The sequence below is a fragment of the Moschus berezovskii genome, chromosome 4 (genome assembly GCF_049115385.1).
Source record: "Moschus berezovskii isolate FMDL1 chromosome 4, NW_MosBer_1.0, whole genome shotgun sequence".
In the NCBI taxonomy this organism is placed as follows: Eukaryota; Metazoa; Chordata; class Mammalia; order Artiodactyla; family Moschidae; genus Moschus; species Moschus berezovskii.
This window is the reverse complement of record NC_142463.1, coordinates 100,817,370-100,833,401: the sequence shown is the minus strand read 5'-3', so window position 1 is coordinate 100,833,401 and position 16,032 is coordinate 100,817,370. Positions and strand designations below refer to the sequence as shown.

Here is a 16,032-nt window from a genome sequence, read left to right as displayed (position 1 = left end):
ATGATGCCAGTGGCTAATCCCATGGAAAACCCAAACCAAAGTAACAGAAATAGGGGCCTCAGATGACCAGAACACACAGGACCAGACCAAATATCAATGAGCAAATTGATCTTTAATCTGCTAACCTGGAAGGCTTGCTCTCCATCATGGGCTTGGGCCCCAGCTATTTACACAGAATCATTGTACAATATTTACAAGACGCTAGACATAGCATCATTCTGGATAGGCAAAGAAGGGGTATGGAAAGGCTAGAACAAAGCCATGAAATCAAAGTGTAAGCAGAAACTTGCAGGTGTGAGTAGAAAGAACGGGAATGACAAATCACGAGGGAGGATAGTGACGTAGACATGAGTGAGGAGAAGGAAGCATGAAGCTACTTCTGGTGCATGTGGGAAGAGTCTACTGGGACACAAAGCCTTTAAAATTATGATCTGGAGTCTGGAGGCAAAAATAACTGCCATAAGTCACTTTTGTGAGGAAAAGGAAGAAGGCAATTAGAACCTTACAGACCATACCTTCTACTTCCCATACCAAAACGTAATTCTGCTTAAATTCCTATGATAGGCGGTTGAGAAGGTACAAAAGGGATACAGAGACAGAATCTTAAACAGACTTAAGAGACAGTAAAAAGAGTCAGGAGAGACACAGACAATGCAATGAAGGAGGAAAAGAACAAAAGCTCCAGCAGATCTGAACGTGTGAATCATCTAGTTGATTTCACAAATCACCTTTCCTCATCTCATCTTCCCCAAAGCTCCTTCCTTTTATTCCCAAATCTCTGGATTTTAACTTTAACTAAGGAGTGGAGTTAGAATGAGGCTCGGACACAGGGATGATCTATAAAATTCCATCTCACCAATTCAGGTCCCCTCCTTATCCTGTACCAGCATATCAGGGCTTGAGTCGTAGCCAAGGGCAGATTAGGGTGAGAATAGACAGGATGGAGGACACGAGGCCACAAAGCCCCACAATCCCAGGGCCACAGCGCCAGAGGCCTAGTTTGTCCAGTGGGATGAAGAGATCACAGGCATTTCTGACCACATCCAGCAGGAGAGGAGGGTGACCCCGAAGGACCCGAGCCAGCAGCAGGACCCGGAGACGAAGCTTCAGAGCCACCTGGGGCAGACCTCCTCCTAGAGCCCCTGGACCCCCAGGTCCTCCAGTTTCAATTCCTCCTGGGACTCCTCCAGAACCCTTCAGTCGCCGGCTACAAGTTGAAGACTCTTGTTCCATCAGTAGGCGGATCTCATAAGCATCACGGCTCAAATTCATGATGAGGGAAAACAGATAGTACCTGGGATACACAGGGAAGAAGGGTCAGGTTGGGTACATATACCCACCTAGCAAATCCAACAGAACACTGAAACTTTTTTCCCTCACAGTGCAAACAGATTATACATTAGAATATCAGAAGTAAATGTTATTACTCACTATTTGAAATGTCCTTCCACCTTTCTGTAACTAATGTGTTTATGTATGTGCACCTGAAGATCCTGGTTTAAAAATAATGAAGATCATGAAATAGTCCAAGATTAACCTCAAATTTCACTTTTCCACTTGGCAATCCATTAGTACACATGCATTCAACCTGAACTACAATAATGCAACTTTTTTTTTTAAAAAAAAGAACAGCTTCAGTTGTTTCAAAGATTCACAAATAATTTAAATCCAATCCTGTTGTTAAAAGGGGAAAAAAAAAAGAAGCCAAGCTTGCCAAATGTGTTAGATTATAAATTCCTTAAGAACAGCCTACATTAAAAAAATGTTTTTAAATCCATTCTGTAAACAGTGGTCTGTATTCAGTATAACTGTCCTACCTCTAATATAGACCCTGAATCCAATCACATCTATCTATTATACTTAGACCATAGTCTAAGCCAGGGGTCTCCAATCCCTGGAACCAGGCAGTACAGCAGGAGGTGAGTGGTAGGTAAGTCAGCGAAGCTTCATCTGTATTTACAGCCTCTCCCTATTGCTTGCACCCCCTTGGTTTGTGGAAAAATTTTCCACAAAACTGGTTCCTGGTGCCAAGAAGGTTGGGGACCAACCACTAGTCTAACCCACCATCACCTCTTGCTTGAACTACTACTTTAGTCTTTTAACTGGTTTCCCCATGATCACTCTTGCCCACCACACCTAACAATCTAATTTCATATAGCAGCTGGCATAAACGTAAATCACATTACACCCTTTCTTAAAACTCTCGATGGTTTCCTTCCTATTACATTTAGAATAAAATATTACAGAACTCAACAAGTGACTCTGCCTCTCTAACTCTATCTTGTACCATTCTTTCCCTCAACCACTATGCTCCAACCACACTGGTTTCTTTTTATATTTTGATCCCATTCAGTTGATTCCTGCTTTAGGACCTTTACATTACCTAGTCCCTCAATCTGGAATATTCTCCCTCCAAAACCTTCACATGGCTGGCTCTTCCTCGCACTTCATGTCTGAGCTTAAGTGTCACCTCTTCAGAGAGATCTTCTCTGACTACCCATTCTAAAGTAGCAAGCCATTTACCATCTTATCACTTGACCCTATTTTAATTTCCTGCACAGCATTTACCACTCTCTGATGTTTTTCTTATTTGCTGTGTCTTTGTCCCTTCTCATTACAATGAAAGCTCCATAAGAGCAAGGATCTTGTCTTTACCACTGCATCCTTGTGTCTAGACTTATGCCTCGCACATGGTAAGAGCTAAATAAATATTTATGGAATGAGAGAGTAGACATGGCATAGAACCTCTTCTAGAGAGTTGCTTTTCCATACCATTCTAGCCATGCCTCTGCCCCCACCCCTCATATACCATAAGCCTTGTTATAATTGTAAATCACTGAGAAAGATGAAAAGCAGGACATAAGCAGAGATGGAAAGAAGCAATATAATGTAAAATAACAAAACGAATCATAAGGAAGCAAAAAACAAATATAGGTGATATATAGACAGAAAATTTTATTCTCAAATCATATTCCTTTCCACCTTCACTACCAGCCTGCTCTTTAATCCAAGCCAACATCATTTCATGGTCACACTAGAGAATCTTCTCCTCTTTAGTTCTACTGTAATCCATTTTCCACAGTACAGAAAAAGAGATCTTCTAAATGAAATTTGAATCATGTCACATCCCTGCTCAGAACCATTGGACTTAAGATAAAATTTAAACAAAACTAAATGAAAAAAAATCCTACCATTACCCAGACAACCTTGCATGAATGATCTGGCCCTGGTCTACCTCTCCAGTTTGAACTTATGCCCTTCCTCAATACTGACTTTCTTTCCACTGACTTGAAAGTCAACCACACTGACTTTCTTTCCACTTCTCTAATTCCAAGAAGTCTTTCTTGCTTCAAGGCCTTAGAATGAGTTATTTTCTGTTTCTTCTATTGCTTGCTTTGTATAACTTCTACTCAGACTTCTGGTCTGAAATAAAATTTAATTTTCTCAAAGGGTTCTTTTATTTCCCTGACCTTTCTATCTAGATTAGCTCCCCCTGTTATAAAGCTCTAACATCCTATGTATGTGCTAAGTCGCTTCAGTTGTGTCCGACTCTGACCCTATGGACTGTATCTCGTCAGGCTCCTCTGTCCATGGAATCCTCCAGGCAAGAATACTGGAGTGGGTTTCCATGCCCTCCTCCAGGGGCTAACATCCTATACTGTCCCACAAGTAGTTGGTTTGGTGATTATTTGTTTTAATATCAGACTCCCTACTAAACTAGAAGCTTCATGAGAGCAGGAATCATATCTACTTAGCTCTTTGCTTTATTCCCTGGCTCACAGTAAGCAGCTACTAAGTATTTTTAGAATGAATAAATGTGTAGACAGTGAGGGGCATAAATCTGTGGTACAGACAGAAGAAGAATTAAAGCAATATAATTAATATCTAGTCTTGCCCAATCTTAGTCATTCACCATGAAAGAGCATCCGTCTTCCATCTGCCCCATTCATTATCCTCTGATGGTTTAAGATCTAAATGAAGATTGGAAGCCAAGTGATTAAGATGTGTATATTCTGGGAAGACCCTAAAAGATCATTCTCTCAGGAAAGGCAAGGTAGGCAGTATGAAGAATACAATAGACCTTGTAGGATAAAAGAATATCAAACCTGAAAGAACGCTGGGCCCACTTCTCCTGATCCACACGGGGAGCAAGTCCAGACTTCCCAGCCCATAGGACATTGTCACAGGCGAAGTACAAGGCTCTATTGAGATGACTAACAGTGATGCAGAATCTCAGGACAACATCTGACAGGTGCACAGCTCGTTTGGCTGACTCAAGGGCATCTGCTGAGTTACCGAGGCGTAGAACTTGTGGAGATTAGCAACGGAAAGCAAGGATTTGAAAGTAGAAAGGCAAACAGAGAGCAAGATACAGAGAAAGAGAGAAAGCAAGAGAATGAAAGTCAGGCAAGTGACAGAAACAATAATAAACAATTTTTTAAAAAACAGCAGAAAGTTCAATCTTTTTTAGTTCAAATTTTTTATTATTTTGTGTCCCAGTTTAGCTTTCTCAAATCTGCCTCATTCTCTACAATCCTTCACTGACCTTATCCCTGCTCTCTTATCTCAGCTGGGAGGCCTGCACAGGATAAGTACAGAGGCAAACCACGATGAATTGGCACTGGTCAAAAATAGGAAGAAGGGACTAAGGAATAATGGCTGGGGATGGAAGAAGTGTTGGAGTAATAAAAGGAAAGGCCTAGTTACTTACGCTTTCTTCCTAGGCTCAGATGACCTTCCAGTTGTCGAATCTGTTTCTGTAACTCAGGACTGGCCCCATGTTTCTGCAGTGCATGGCCAAGAAGGGAGCAAGCATATTGGGCAGCCCTAGAGGAGAGAGAGGTAAAGTAAGGTAGAGACCTCCTTTAACTCCCCCTCAAAAATGTCCTCCAAAAGGCAACCATGGATCACCCCCTTCCCAGTTTGAGACCATTCCCTTTTCTCCTCTTCAGGCCTGTATCTTAGTTTCTCCCCCAGGCCAAGGGAAGAAAAGGCATTGAGAATAAAAAGGAGCCTAGTAGGGGCTGGGAAACACTGCTTCGAATTGAGAACATAAGAGATTTAACAACGATGCAGCCTGAAGAGGACAGTGAAGAAGGCAGGAGGACCATCGCAAGATCACAAGCACCTCAGCGTGAGTGTGTAATGTGCTCTGAGGGGACGGGAGATGGCTGAAGCACAGGTTAGTCTTCAAAATAGGTGAACTAAGAGATCTTCAAGGGCCTTGAGATGAATGAAGACTAGAAGGCAGGGCAGAGGTGGAGGAACTAGTGGGTGACAGTAGGGTAAAGGGGACAATGGGAACTCAGGAGTGCCTCTTTAGCTCTGAGGGCAGAGTCCAGATCGCTGTCACGGGGAGAACGCTCCTCGTCCCACCGTCCTCCACGGAGGAAAGTGTTGGTCTTATGTGAACACACAACCCTGAGCCGCCTCCCCGCTGGCCCACTCGTGCCTCAGTTTCCCCATCTTTCTCACGAGCAGGAACGAATCAAGGCCTCGCGGCCAGCTCAAATCAGCCCCTCGCGGTACGTCCGGGCCCCCGTAGCCCGAGTTGACCCTTTTTGACCCCCGTAGTGTGAACTGACCTCGCCTCACGAGGCTCTTCCTCTGCCCGCCCGCCCCCCTTTCCTATTTGGGCCGCACCTACACAGTCGCTCCCGGGCCTGGCTCTGGGCGCTGAAGCGGACCCACGCGTCCATGACAGCGGCGGAACCCGTTCTGCAGCTCCGCTCCCGCCCCGCTTCCCGCCCCGCTTCCCGCCCCTAGTCACGCCTCCCGGACGACCCAACGGTGCCGCACGAGGGACAAACATCATCAGAAAATAAAGCGAATGGAGCCGGCCCCTGAAACGGAATTTCAGAACAAGGAGCACTTGTCTCTGGGCCTACATCTGTAAGGTTTGTGTGTTTGGCGGGGTGGACTGGGAGGAGGTGGAGGGGTGTGTGTGTGTGTGGTCTCCGTCATCTCGGTCTCTAATCAGATCTCTATTTCCTGGGCAAGCCTCCAGAGGCACAGTCTTCTTTAAATATTCTGGACCAAGGGCGAGGCTTGCAGGAGTCGGGGCGGAGCGAGAAGGCGCCGCAGTGCTCTCTCCGGGACCACTAGTATGGGGTTGCCCCTGACCCAGGGGTGCTTACAGCGGAACACTCGAGCACACACACGCACTCACTCTCACGCTCCCATCGAATTCAGGGCTCCAGAGGGCTAAAGGAGTCTGCGGAAGTAGAAGCCAGCACCAGATTCCTAGTCCCTGCAAGCCCCTGACAGTTGGACAGGTGACCTCCAGATAACAGACGGAGTCTCCAGAGTTAGAGGCTTTAGTGGACGAAATTCGCAAAATAGCCATCTCAGGTCCTGAGAAGGAGGGAGAAGAAACTGTACGCAGCTCGCCTCTTCAGACCCTCAAACACCCCTTTTCTTTCCAGGTCACCATGTCTGCAGGCAACGTCACCCCTTGGGGGTCATCAGCGGCGGGGGAGGAGGTTTGGGTAGGATCAGGAGTACAGGTGGAGGGCGCAGAGCTGCCCACCTTCTCAGTTGCCGCCAAGGTGCGAGTGGGAGTGACTGTCGTGCTGTTTGTTTCTTCGGCTGGAGGGAACCTGGCCGTGCTGTGGTCAGTGACACGGCCGCAACCCAGCCAGCTCCGTCCCTCTCCGGTACGACGACTGTTTGCTCATTTAGCAGTTGCCGACTTACTGGTCACTTTTGTGGTTATGCCCCTAGATGCGACCTGGAATATCACTGTTCAATGGCTGGCCGGGGACATCGCATGTCGGGCACTCATGTTCCTGAAACTAGTGGCCATGTATGCCGCAGCTTTCCTGCCTGTGGTCATTGGGCTCGACCGCCAGGCAGCCGTACTCCACCCATTCAGACCGCGCTCAGCTGGAAGGAAACTTCTTGGGGTAGCCTGGGGACTCAGCTTCCTGCTCGCCTTGCCCCAGGTGAGTGACCTGGGACTCAGGGCTAGACTGGACAAGAATTTGAGTACACAACATGAGCCTTGGGGTTCAAGGGGTGTGCTTGGCCATGGTCAACATTAATCCTCAGGGTGGGAGCCTCTGCTCTTTTGCAAATTGAGATCATTGCATGTTAATTTGTATTTCTATTGAGTCTTTGTTTTTACTACACTTGGCTTCCACCTCTTTGCATCATCATAGTCCCACCTTCTTCAGATTATTGCAGGAAAGCTTCAGAGCATGGAGTTTCCTCCATGGGAAGACATTAAGAAGACAGTGACAAGAAAACTAAAAAAAAAAAAGTGAAATCTGGGACTTTGGGTAAAACTTTGTGATACCTTCATTCATCAATTAAAAAAAAAAAAAATGTAGTTCCCCCAGGTGCATTAAATGCTCTATCAAGGATAGAGCAACAAAGTCCAGCCTTCAAGAAATTTACAGACGAGTGCAGAGTCAAATAAGTAGGCAATTACAATATAATGTCCAGTTAAGTGTTATGCTAAAGCTAAGCAGAAAGAGCTAAGGAACAATGGGGGGTGTCTGACCCACTTTTGGTCATTCAGGGAAAGCTTCCTGACTTCCCAGAGATACCAAATTCATTTTTGAAAGACAGGTGTTATGACAAAGCAGGAGGAATGCTGGAGAAGGTGGAGGGTAGAAAATCTCAAAAGTAATCGCAGTTAAAGTTGAGGGCTAGAAAATGGCAAGTAATGAGCCCGGAGGGGAAGGAAGAACCAGTTTCACAAATATTAAGCTTGTACTTTATCCTAAGGCAGTGGGGAAACACTAAAGTAATAGTAAAAGGTAGAGAGTGACATAATCAGATTTGTATTTTTTACTCTAGCTTTACTGTGTCAAAACTGAAACAAAAGGGTGCATCTGAACTTGAGATTAATCAATTAATCAAATCTCAGTATTAAAAACAAACTATAAATCTAGGAGAAAAAAAAAAAAGCTAAATATGGAGCAATTCCTTCAAAACAAAACCAAAACCACTAACACCATCTGGGAGAAGGGAGTAAAGCAGCATCTCTGAGCCTAGGATTAGGATTATGTCAGGGAGTAGGGTAAAATTTCAGTCTCTGGAATGATGCATTGTAGTCACATTTAAGATAGGATTCTTAAATCCTCAAATATTAGAAATGTAACTACCAAAAGTTAGTCTGACTGCAGTTCTAAGACAAACAAAAAATACTGCTTCCAACAGTATTTTGTAAACAGGACCCCTTTTGCACTATTGCCTCAGTGCAAAAGAAATTAATTGGGTTAATATGAAATGAATTTTACAAGTGGCTTGGGAATTAGGACTGTTTTTGTTGTTTGTATTAATTTGCTCTGTTTTTTTCTGAGTCTAGGCTCTACCACTAACTAGCTGGATAACTTTGGCTAAATCACATGAAATGCATAGACCACAAGATTATGGAATAGATGAATTTCATCCTTCCTTGTAGCCTGACAGTCCAACAATGCAATTTCTATTTGGTTCAATAGCAAACTGATGGGAACACGATTCAGGTGCAAAACATGTTATTTTGGGTTCCAAATTATCAACCTCTTGTATAAATTCTGCAATGCCCATATGTTGCATTTAAAACATGTCAATAAAAAATTGTTAGCATGGTCAAGGGAATATTGGTGTAGTTAGAAATTATTTTCCTAGACTCATTTCCAAGTATCAGAAGTAAAGGGTTATATAGTAGGTGGTAAAATATAAAATGCATATAAAATAGCCAGAGGCTGAACTAAAACATAAGTCCCGGGACCTTGCCTATTTTTAAACCTTCTCACAAGTCAGATGTTTCTAGGCATAGTGCCAAGCTATGCACACACACCACCCTGCTCCCCCCAGCCCCACCACCAAAAGGAAAAAAAAAAACCCAGCCAGGAATATATGGACTCAAGATAGGCGTAAAGGAAAGACCACTCCCCAACTAGAATAGCCTGGTCATAACTCCAAGCAGTTCATAAAATCATATGTCTGAGACTAATACTATTCACTTTTCCTAAAAGTCCCTCATGCCAGCTGAAATCCCTTTCTGAAAGGCCTCATATCTAGGGATTTGATACCTACTAAGCTTGTCTTTTATCAAACTAATACTGACTCAATCTACCTTACCTGAACCAAGGTACAAACCCTGAAGCTCTCAATTGAAAAATGCTCTTTACTGATTCAAACCAAAAACCAGTTTACCAAAAAAAGGAGGGGCACCCAACAGCATTTGGAAAATGTTAAATTTTATTAATGTTATTTCACCATTATAGTTATTGTACATAGGACTATTACTAAAGTCTCTTTAGAGAGTGACTGCAAAATAGCCTGCAACTCTAGCACCTCCCATTTTATACAAGATTTCTTTTTTCCACAGAAATAATCAGACACATCAGGAAAATTATTTCAGCTAAAAACAGTAAGGGAAAAAAAAATGTTGGTGAGGTGGTAGAGATATCCTCTTATAAAATGGTAGATAGTATTCAAAAGACAGGAGTCTTTAAGTTCTGGATTTAATAAGCATAGCCTAAGAAGAAAATAGGGATCTTCAAGATACATTTCTAACCTTTTAAATATGGCACCACGGATGTACCATATCAGCACTGCAGGGAATTAAGAATGGATTGAGATTATGCACTGTATTAGGTCCCAAATTTCTTAACAATCATACACACAAAAAAGAATGACTTAATTGGGAGGAGATAGCGTTGAATTGGTAGGTAGCTTGGCAGGGGAGAAGGAAAGAAGACCAGTTCTAATAGTCCTTGATTCCAATCTAGCTGTTCCTGTTCCATACTGTCCAACGCGCTGGTCCGGTTCCCTTCACGCAGTGTGTCACCAAAGGCAGCTTCAAGGCTCAATGGCAAGAGATCATCTATGACCTCTTCACCTTCTGCTGGCTCTTTCTGCTGCCACTGACTGCAATGACCATCTGCTATAGCCGCATTGTCTGCAGTGTGTCCACTCCTCAGACAAGGAAGGGGAACCATGGTGAGACTCCAACCCCCAGGCCCTAACCCATACCCTAAAACTAGCCTCATTAATATGATAGCTATCTATCAAACCAAGGGGCTTGCCCAGTGGCTCAGTGGTAAATAATCTGCCTGCATTGCAGGGCATTCGAGTTCAATCCCTGGGTTGGGAAGATCCCCTGGAGAAGGAAATGGTAGCCCATTCCAGTATTCTTGACTGGGAAATCCCACAGAGGAGCCTGGTGGGTTATAGACTGTGGGGTCACAAAAGAATTGGATACAACCTAGCGACTAACAACAAATTTTATCTCTAGCAGCTAATGCCACAGTAATTTCATTGAATGCCTTCAATTCTAAACAGCCACTAGCCTTCATTCTCTGAAGTTAACTAGGCAAGAATTAAGGAGAAGGGTGATCAGGATTCTCCTTTGCTCTTGGACACCAACAAGATTTCAAACAGACTTTGTAGCTTCACGTACCACAGCACCTCAATTGAAACCTTTTTTCCAGCACGTCTGTCATAATCCCTGATGGGGGGGAGCATATAGTCCCAGGTTGGGAAGGGGAGGAGGGCTTGCAGCATTCTCTTATAGAGGGAAGAGCTCTATCTCACAATTTCAGCCTATCAATTTAGAAGCTGAGTGGTTCTGAACTTGAGTGTATTTTTTAAATTCTCAGCCCCTGCAGGTGAATTTGCTCTCCGCCGCTCCTTAGACAATCACTCCCGTGTTCGTCATCGGGCCCTACGACTGGCCCTTCTTGTCCTGCTGACCTTCATCTTCTGCTGGACACCTTATTACCTTCTGGGTCTCTGGTACTGGTTCTCTCCCACCATGCTAACTGAAGTGCCGCCTAGCCTCAGCCACATCCTTTTCCTCTTTGGCCTCCTCAATGCTCCTCTGGATCCTCTCCTCTATGGGGCCTTCACCTTTGGGTGCCGAAGAGGGCATCAAGAACATAGTATAGACTCCTCCAGGGAAGGAGGTTCTGGAAGAGTGCCCCAACAGGAGATTCAAGCTCTTAGACAGATGGAAGTACAAACAAATGTGGTGGCAAGAAAGGCAGGAGAGAAAAAAGAGACGTTTCTATGATACTATTTGCTTAGGAGAGCATATATAGGAACAGAATGATTATTCCTTGCTGTCACAAGAACATCTTACTTCTACCCCTGCTCTCTTAGCTTCGAAGAAAAAGAAATACTGAGCAGTGTCTCTACTTGACCCTAGCTGACACTGGAGACTGTATCTAACATAGAAACTCACACAGAATTCAGTCCCTGGGAGAAATATCTTCACAATCACCCATACTGCCTCACTGTAAATAGTACTACAGAGCTTGCAATATTAGAAAAGTAATTAGAAAACAAAAATTGGACATTTATTCATAATTCAGAAGAAACACTAAACAGGGTAAGAGATTAAATATAAACACAGAGAGTTCCACCCCAGCCCTATTTCTCCAAGGTTGCATGGTCAAATGGATAAATCTTTGGAGAGAACACCTGAACAACAGAGGATGGGTCAGCGACGTCTCCGGTCTGGACTCCTGCTGCGTCTTCGACCACCTCTAGAAAGAAGGAAAAGGGGCAGGGTCCATGAGAGGAACATACTACTATGTCCTTATTCTGTCTTGCTCATATTCTTTCCACTAAGATAATGTTTTGCCCTCTGCACTTTACCTCCTCTTGCCCTTGGGTGGACCCCGAACAAAACACCAGTCCACGCTGATTGGCTGTCCCATCAAATCCTGGCCATTGAGTCCCTCCATAGCAGCCTGGGCCTCCTTGTATGTTTCATACTCTACTAGAGTATACCCCTGGAACAAGAAAAAGACACATTATCAAAACTCCATCAAGCTTTTTTCTACTCAACTAGAAAAATCTATCCACCTTAAACAACAAATGCACATCACATCCCTATTATATATACAGCTTGTCTGTCTGTTTCTGCCTCTTTGCTATGTCTAACAATCAATTCCCAATCTCATTTCAACTCTTGGCCAACCACAGCCAACGTGGGAGAACCACCAATGCTGTCTAAGGGTTATGGATGAAGAGAGGCAATGGATGGATATGGCTCAGGATACCTTTAGATATCCTGTACGTCTGTCCAGATTGAGGTGGATATTTTTTATTTCTCCATACTCTGCAAATTTATCATGGATGTCTTCTTCCGTGGCTTCCTCATGGACTCCAGTGACAAAGAGAATCCAACCTTCAACAGCTGTAGGTAGGAGAAGGGAGGAAAGTTGTTTGAGCACAAGAAAGAAACACTTAAGCAAGACCACAGAGGTAGAGTGTGTGCAGGCTCCACAGAGATTGGTTAAGCGACCTGACTCCATTCCTACTGGGTTTTATTTCATTGGTCCCTAACTCTCTACACACAGATCCCTACAGGTTCCATTTACTTACAGCGTTGTGGTCCGGGTTCATCGCCATCCTGCTCCACGCTGTCATAATCCTCACGCATCCGCGCTCGAGACCCCTCTTCTATTAGAAACACACAGCAGATCACCGGAAATCCCCCTTCTCCCACTGTTCACCGTAGGTCTGAATGGGGATTCCAAAACTCGTAGCTCTCCATTCGACCCCATTCCACCCACAAACACTCACCGGAGCCAAAGCCACGGCCCTTCCGTTTCTTCGCTTTTTCTTTCAGTTTGTGGATGCTCTCTGGAGCCCCAAAAGAAAAGGAATAAATGAGAAATGTAACAGTTGTTTACAACAATATTCTCTCTGCAAGACATTATCTGAAAGCAAACCTCCAGGCTGTCCCTTCCCGGCCCGCCCCTCTTCCTCCCAAAGGGGGAGGAGTCTCCAACAGAACCCGGTTCCCTGGCTCGCAACCTCACCACTGGGGAGAAAGATTATATTTTCCTAAAATGTCCTTCTCTCGCACCTTCCCCGCTTCCCGCAGCCGCCTCCACTGTCCTCACCGTCCCCATCCTCATCCATGGCGAAATCCTCGCCCCCGGCCTCATGAAGATCAAGTACGTCCGCCATCTTGCCTCCCCTCCAACTCTCGTCCGTGCCGCTCAGGCACTTGGCTCCTCGGGAAACTGTCGCGGAAGGAAAAGGTCATCAATCAAGTTGACCAATTAAAAACTAACACTAGGTCCCGCCCTCGGCGCGGTAAAAATACGCAATGGAGGCGGGCCTAGTTTGGGAAGATATCGGAAGTGTTTCTGTAGCCATCTTGAGCGGGTCAAGAGCTGAGCGCGGCAACCTTGTGCGGCGAGGTAGGGGGTGGGCGGGGCTCGTGAGTTCCTCTTAACCAGAGCTTCGGACCCTACTGAGCGCCTAATAGTAACTTAACCAGAGCAGCCATCAAAAAGTAACTACTGATGGTGAAAAGTGAAAGTGTTAGTCGCTAAGTCGGGCCAGTTCTTTGCGATCCCATGGGCTGTAGCCCGCCAGGCTCCTCTGTCCATGGAGTTCTCCAGGCAAGAATACTGGAGGGGGTTGCCATTTCCTTGTGAAGCCCAGCCCAATTTTTATTAGCGGGTTGCTTTTCGTCTCTTTTCATTCCATACCAGAAAATGGAAGCTGAAGAAAGTTTTTTCTCTAAAAACTTGCAGGCCTGTACTGTACCGAGGAGCAGCCGGATCTGTGATGGAAGCATTAAAAAAAAAGTTCAGTCAGCAATGCTACTTCTAAAAGCTGCTTCTGGAAAGTACTGTAGCAACGGCTTTCTCTCAAGAAAATCAGCCGACCTGGTTTCCCGTGAAATACATATGATGAGACAGATATCAACTTTAATTTTTTTAATTTTATAATGCCTCAGGAAATTCCGTGGCGGCTCCACACTTTTACTTAAGGGGCCGCGTTCAGTTCATGGTGGGGGAACTAAAATCCCGCAAACCCGGGGTCACGCACCCGCCCCCCAAATTAAAAATAACCTCTTAAATTCTACCCACCGCTTCTGGGAATTGAAAAAGTCGTGATTTTAAATAAAACAGAGGCTTTAGCTTCTTTGAGGATAGTACAGATACTTCACGTTTAAAAACCCAGAAGTTGAGGCGAAAAAGAATATTGCTCCCCACATTCTGGAATCAGACGTGTAGGCCTTAAAAAACAGTAGTGGATAAGTAGTCACTTATTTATTAATTTTTAAATCAGTTGTGAATGCCTATATGTATGTCTAATATTAGAAAAGGTGCTAGCAATACAAGGGGAAGTACAGCATCAACAATCACTTTATAACAACATTATGAAAGTGATCATTGCTATTACAAGGTACTACAGCAATACAAGTTTCTAACAGGACTGGAAATAAGGAGAGTGCGTTTAAGGGAGGGCTTCTATTTAAATTGTTCTTGTAAGGCTGTTTTGCTTTCCAGGCAAAACAGTTGTATTGAGACTAAGATACATTAATCCATTCTCTACAGTACATAGTATCTTTTTTTAAAAAAAGTCACATCTTTACTGAAATACCCCTTACTTATTTTTGCACTTAGAATACAATTCAGACTCACAGCCTGCTCTGCCTTTGTCTCCAGACTGTTTCACCACCATTCTTCCCTCTCACCTATTACTTTACTATACTTTTCTCAACTATGTTTACTCCCTATAGTCAACTATGTTGTACACTTTCTCATCTCTGGACATATTGTAACTTTCTGTCTCTCATGAGCTTCCTCCAGCTTTTCATATGGCTGGTTCAACCCCATCCTGTAGGTCTCCCTGAAATACTGCTGTCACCCAAAGGAGTTTTCTCTATTCTATGCTTCACTCTTATTTCCTTCACAGAACTTAAAATTAAATCTTGAATTACTTTGTTTACTTTCTAGTTTGTTTACTGTCTGTCTTTCCCATTGGCAGAGATTCTTATTTACAACTATATCCTCAAAGTTCAGACCAGTGCCTGATTCATAGTAGACAATTGCTAAATACATATCCAATGAATATCAGGAGGGCAAGATATTTTTTATGACTGATGCTGTCTAATTAGGAAACAAAGTTGGAAATACAGTTTGGGGTCAAACTGTATGTCATGCTAAAAATTTGGAACTTACCCTATAGGCAAGAAAGTTTTCTAATATTTTAGTATTCATAATTTTTAACATTTGCAAGTAGCCCCCACACTATTTTTGATTTGTCTTTTTCCTTAAATAGACTGGCATTTTAAATTTACGTGCTGTGCTTAGTTGCTCAGTCGTGTCCACCTCTTTGCAACCCCATGGACTGTAGCCTGTCAAGCTCCTCTGTCCATGAAATTCTCCAGGCAAGAGTACTGGAGTGGGTTGCCATGCCCTCCTCTAGGGGATCTTCCAAACCCAGGAAGTGAACCTGGGTCTTCCACACTGCAGGTAGGATTCTTTACCATTGAGCTATCAGGGAAGCCCCAAACAAATTTATACTGTTCAAATATCACTGCCATCAGTGGAAACCATATTTTTCTATTACAAATTCAGATAAAAGCATAACTAGTAAAAATGAAAAATGTTTGGCCATCAACCACCTAAAATCTTATCAGATAATGCCAAGGGTTCACATATAAAACTTTGGGAAGTGCTGCTAAAGGTAAAGATAGCTAGATGATCGTTTAAGCAAGGGAGTGGTACAGTGATAAGTATTTCAGAAAGAAATCTGATAGTAATGTAGAGGATGTGAAGAATGAAGGTAGAGATAATTAGGAAGCTGTTGCAGTGGTCCAGCCCTGAGATGCTAAAGGAATGAACCAAGACAATAGATGGACAAAACAGGAAGTTTTCAAAAGGCAAAATGATAGGATACTGAATGAGGAATTCCCCAGGGCAGTAGGTGCCCAGTATGCTACTGGAGATCAGTGGAGAAATAAGTCCAGAAAGAATGAAGGGATGGAACCAAAGCAAAACAAATACCCAGTTGTGGATGTGACTGGTGATAGAAGCAAGGTCCGATGCTGTAAAGAGCAATATTGCATAAGAACCTGGAATGTTAGGTCCATGAATCAAGGCAAATTGGAAGTGGTCAAACAGGAGATGGCAAGAGCGAACGTAGACATTCTAGGAATCAGTGAACTAAAATGGACTGGAATGGGTGAATTTAACTCAGATGACCATTATATCTGCTACTGTGGGCAGGAATCCCTTAGCCATCATGGTCAACAAAAGAGTCCTAAATGCAGTACTT

At 43.8% G+C, this 16,032-nt stretch overlaps 3 protein-coding genes across 5 annotated transcripts; 1 reads left to right on the top strand and 2 right to left on the bottom strand.

Moving 5' to 3' along the window:
- Nucleotides 1-93: 93 nt before the first annotated feature.
- On the bottom strand, nucleotides 94-5,777 carry PEX11B (peroxisomal biogenesis factor 11 beta). The gene is made up of 4 exons (XM_055401602.2): nucleotides 5,644-5,777; nucleotides 4,712-4,827; nucleotides 4,107-4,308; nucleotides 94-1,294 (listed from the first exon to the last, which is right to left on the bottom strand). The coding sequence occupies exons 1-4, from the start codon at nucleotides 5,697-5,699 to the stop codon at nucleotides 892-894; spliced, it is 777 nt and encodes a 258-aa protein (XP_055257577.1). The 5' UTR covers nucleotides 5,700-5,777; the 3' UTR covers nucleotides 94-891.
- A 279-nt stretch (nucleotides 5,778-6,056) lies between these two features.
- LOC129540533 (gonadotropin-releasing hormone II receptor-like) lies at nucleotides 6,057-11,131 on the top strand. The gene is made up of 3 exons (XM_088835663.1): nucleotides 6,057-6,944; nucleotides 9,729-9,939; nucleotides 10,599-11,131. The coding sequence occupies exons 1-3, from the start codon at nucleotides 6,432-6,434 to the stop codon at nucleotides 11,009-11,011; spliced, it is 1,137 nt and encodes a 378-aa protein (XP_088691789.1). The 5' UTR covers nucleotides 6,057-6,431; the 3' UTR covers nucleotides 11,012-11,131.
- Nucleotides 11,132-11,275: 144 nt separating this feature from the next.
- Nucleotides 11,276-12,977, bottom strand: RBM8A (RNA binding motif protein 8A). 3 transcript variants are annotated; one of them, XM_055401598.2, is made up of 6 exons: nucleotides 12,855-12,977; nucleotides 12,532-12,591; nucleotides 12,331-12,408; nucleotides 12,006-12,142; nucleotides 11,599-11,735; nucleotides 11,276-11,486 (listed from the first exon to the last, which is right to left on the bottom strand). In XM_055401598.2, the coding sequence occupies exons 1-6, from the start codon at nucleotides 12,919-12,921 to the stop codon at nucleotides 11,441-11,443; spliced, it is 525 nt and encodes a 174-aa protein (XP_055257573.1). In that variant the 5' UTR covers nucleotides 12,922-12,977; the 3' UTR covers nucleotides 11,276-11,440. The 3 variants fall into 3 exon arrangements, with proteins under 3 accessions (XP_055257573.1, XP_055257574.1, XP_088691788.1); XM_055401599.2 differs by having other exon boundaries at nucleotides 12,331-12,405; XM_088835662.1 differs by having other exon boundaries at nucleotides 12,818-12,914.
- Between the last annotated feature and the right edge of the window lie 3,055 nt (nucleotides 12,978-16,032).

Excerpts from the sequence above, each read along its gene's own strand:
- RBM8A (XM_088835662.1), bottom strand. The coding sequence starts at position 12,899 with ATGAGGCCGGGGGCGAGGATTTCGCCATGGATGAGGATGGGGACGGTG. Across the intron at positions 12,592-12,817 it reads GGCTGCGGGAAGCGGGGAAG|AGAGCATCCACAAACTGAAA; the intron begins GTGCGAGAGAAG and ends TTGGGGCTCCAG. Across the intron at positions 11,736-12,005 it reads GACGTACAGGATATCTAAAG|GGGTATACTCTAGTAGAGTA; the intron begins GTATCCTGAGCC and ends TTCTTGTTCCAG.
- PEX11B (XM_055401602.2), bottom strand. The coding sequence starts at position 5,699 with ATGGACGCGTGGGTCCGCTTCAGCGCCCAGAGCCAGGCCCGGGAGCGA. Across the intron at positions 4,828-5,643 it reads GCCCGGGAGCGACTGTGTAG|GGCTGCCCAATATGCTTGCT; the intron begins GTGCGGCCCAAA and ends TCTCTCCTCTAG. Across the intron at positions 1,295-4,106 it reads TGGGCCCAGCGTTCTTTCAG|GTACTATCTGTTTTCCCTCA; the intron begins GTTTGATATTCT and ends TGTGTATCCCAG.
- LOC129540533 (XM_088835663.1), top strand. The coding sequence starts at position 6,432 with ATGTCTGCAGGCAACGTCACCCCTTGGGGGTCATCAGCGGCGGGGGAG. Across the intron at positions 6,945-9,728 it reads TCCTGCTCGCCTTGCCCCAG|CTGTTCCTGTTCCATACTGT; the intron begins GTGAGTGACCTG and ends ATTCCAATCTAG. Across the intron at positions 9,940-10,598 it reads GACAAGGAAGGGGAACCATG|CCCCTGCAGGTGAATTTGCT; the intron begins GTGAGACTCCAA and ends TTAAATTCTCAG.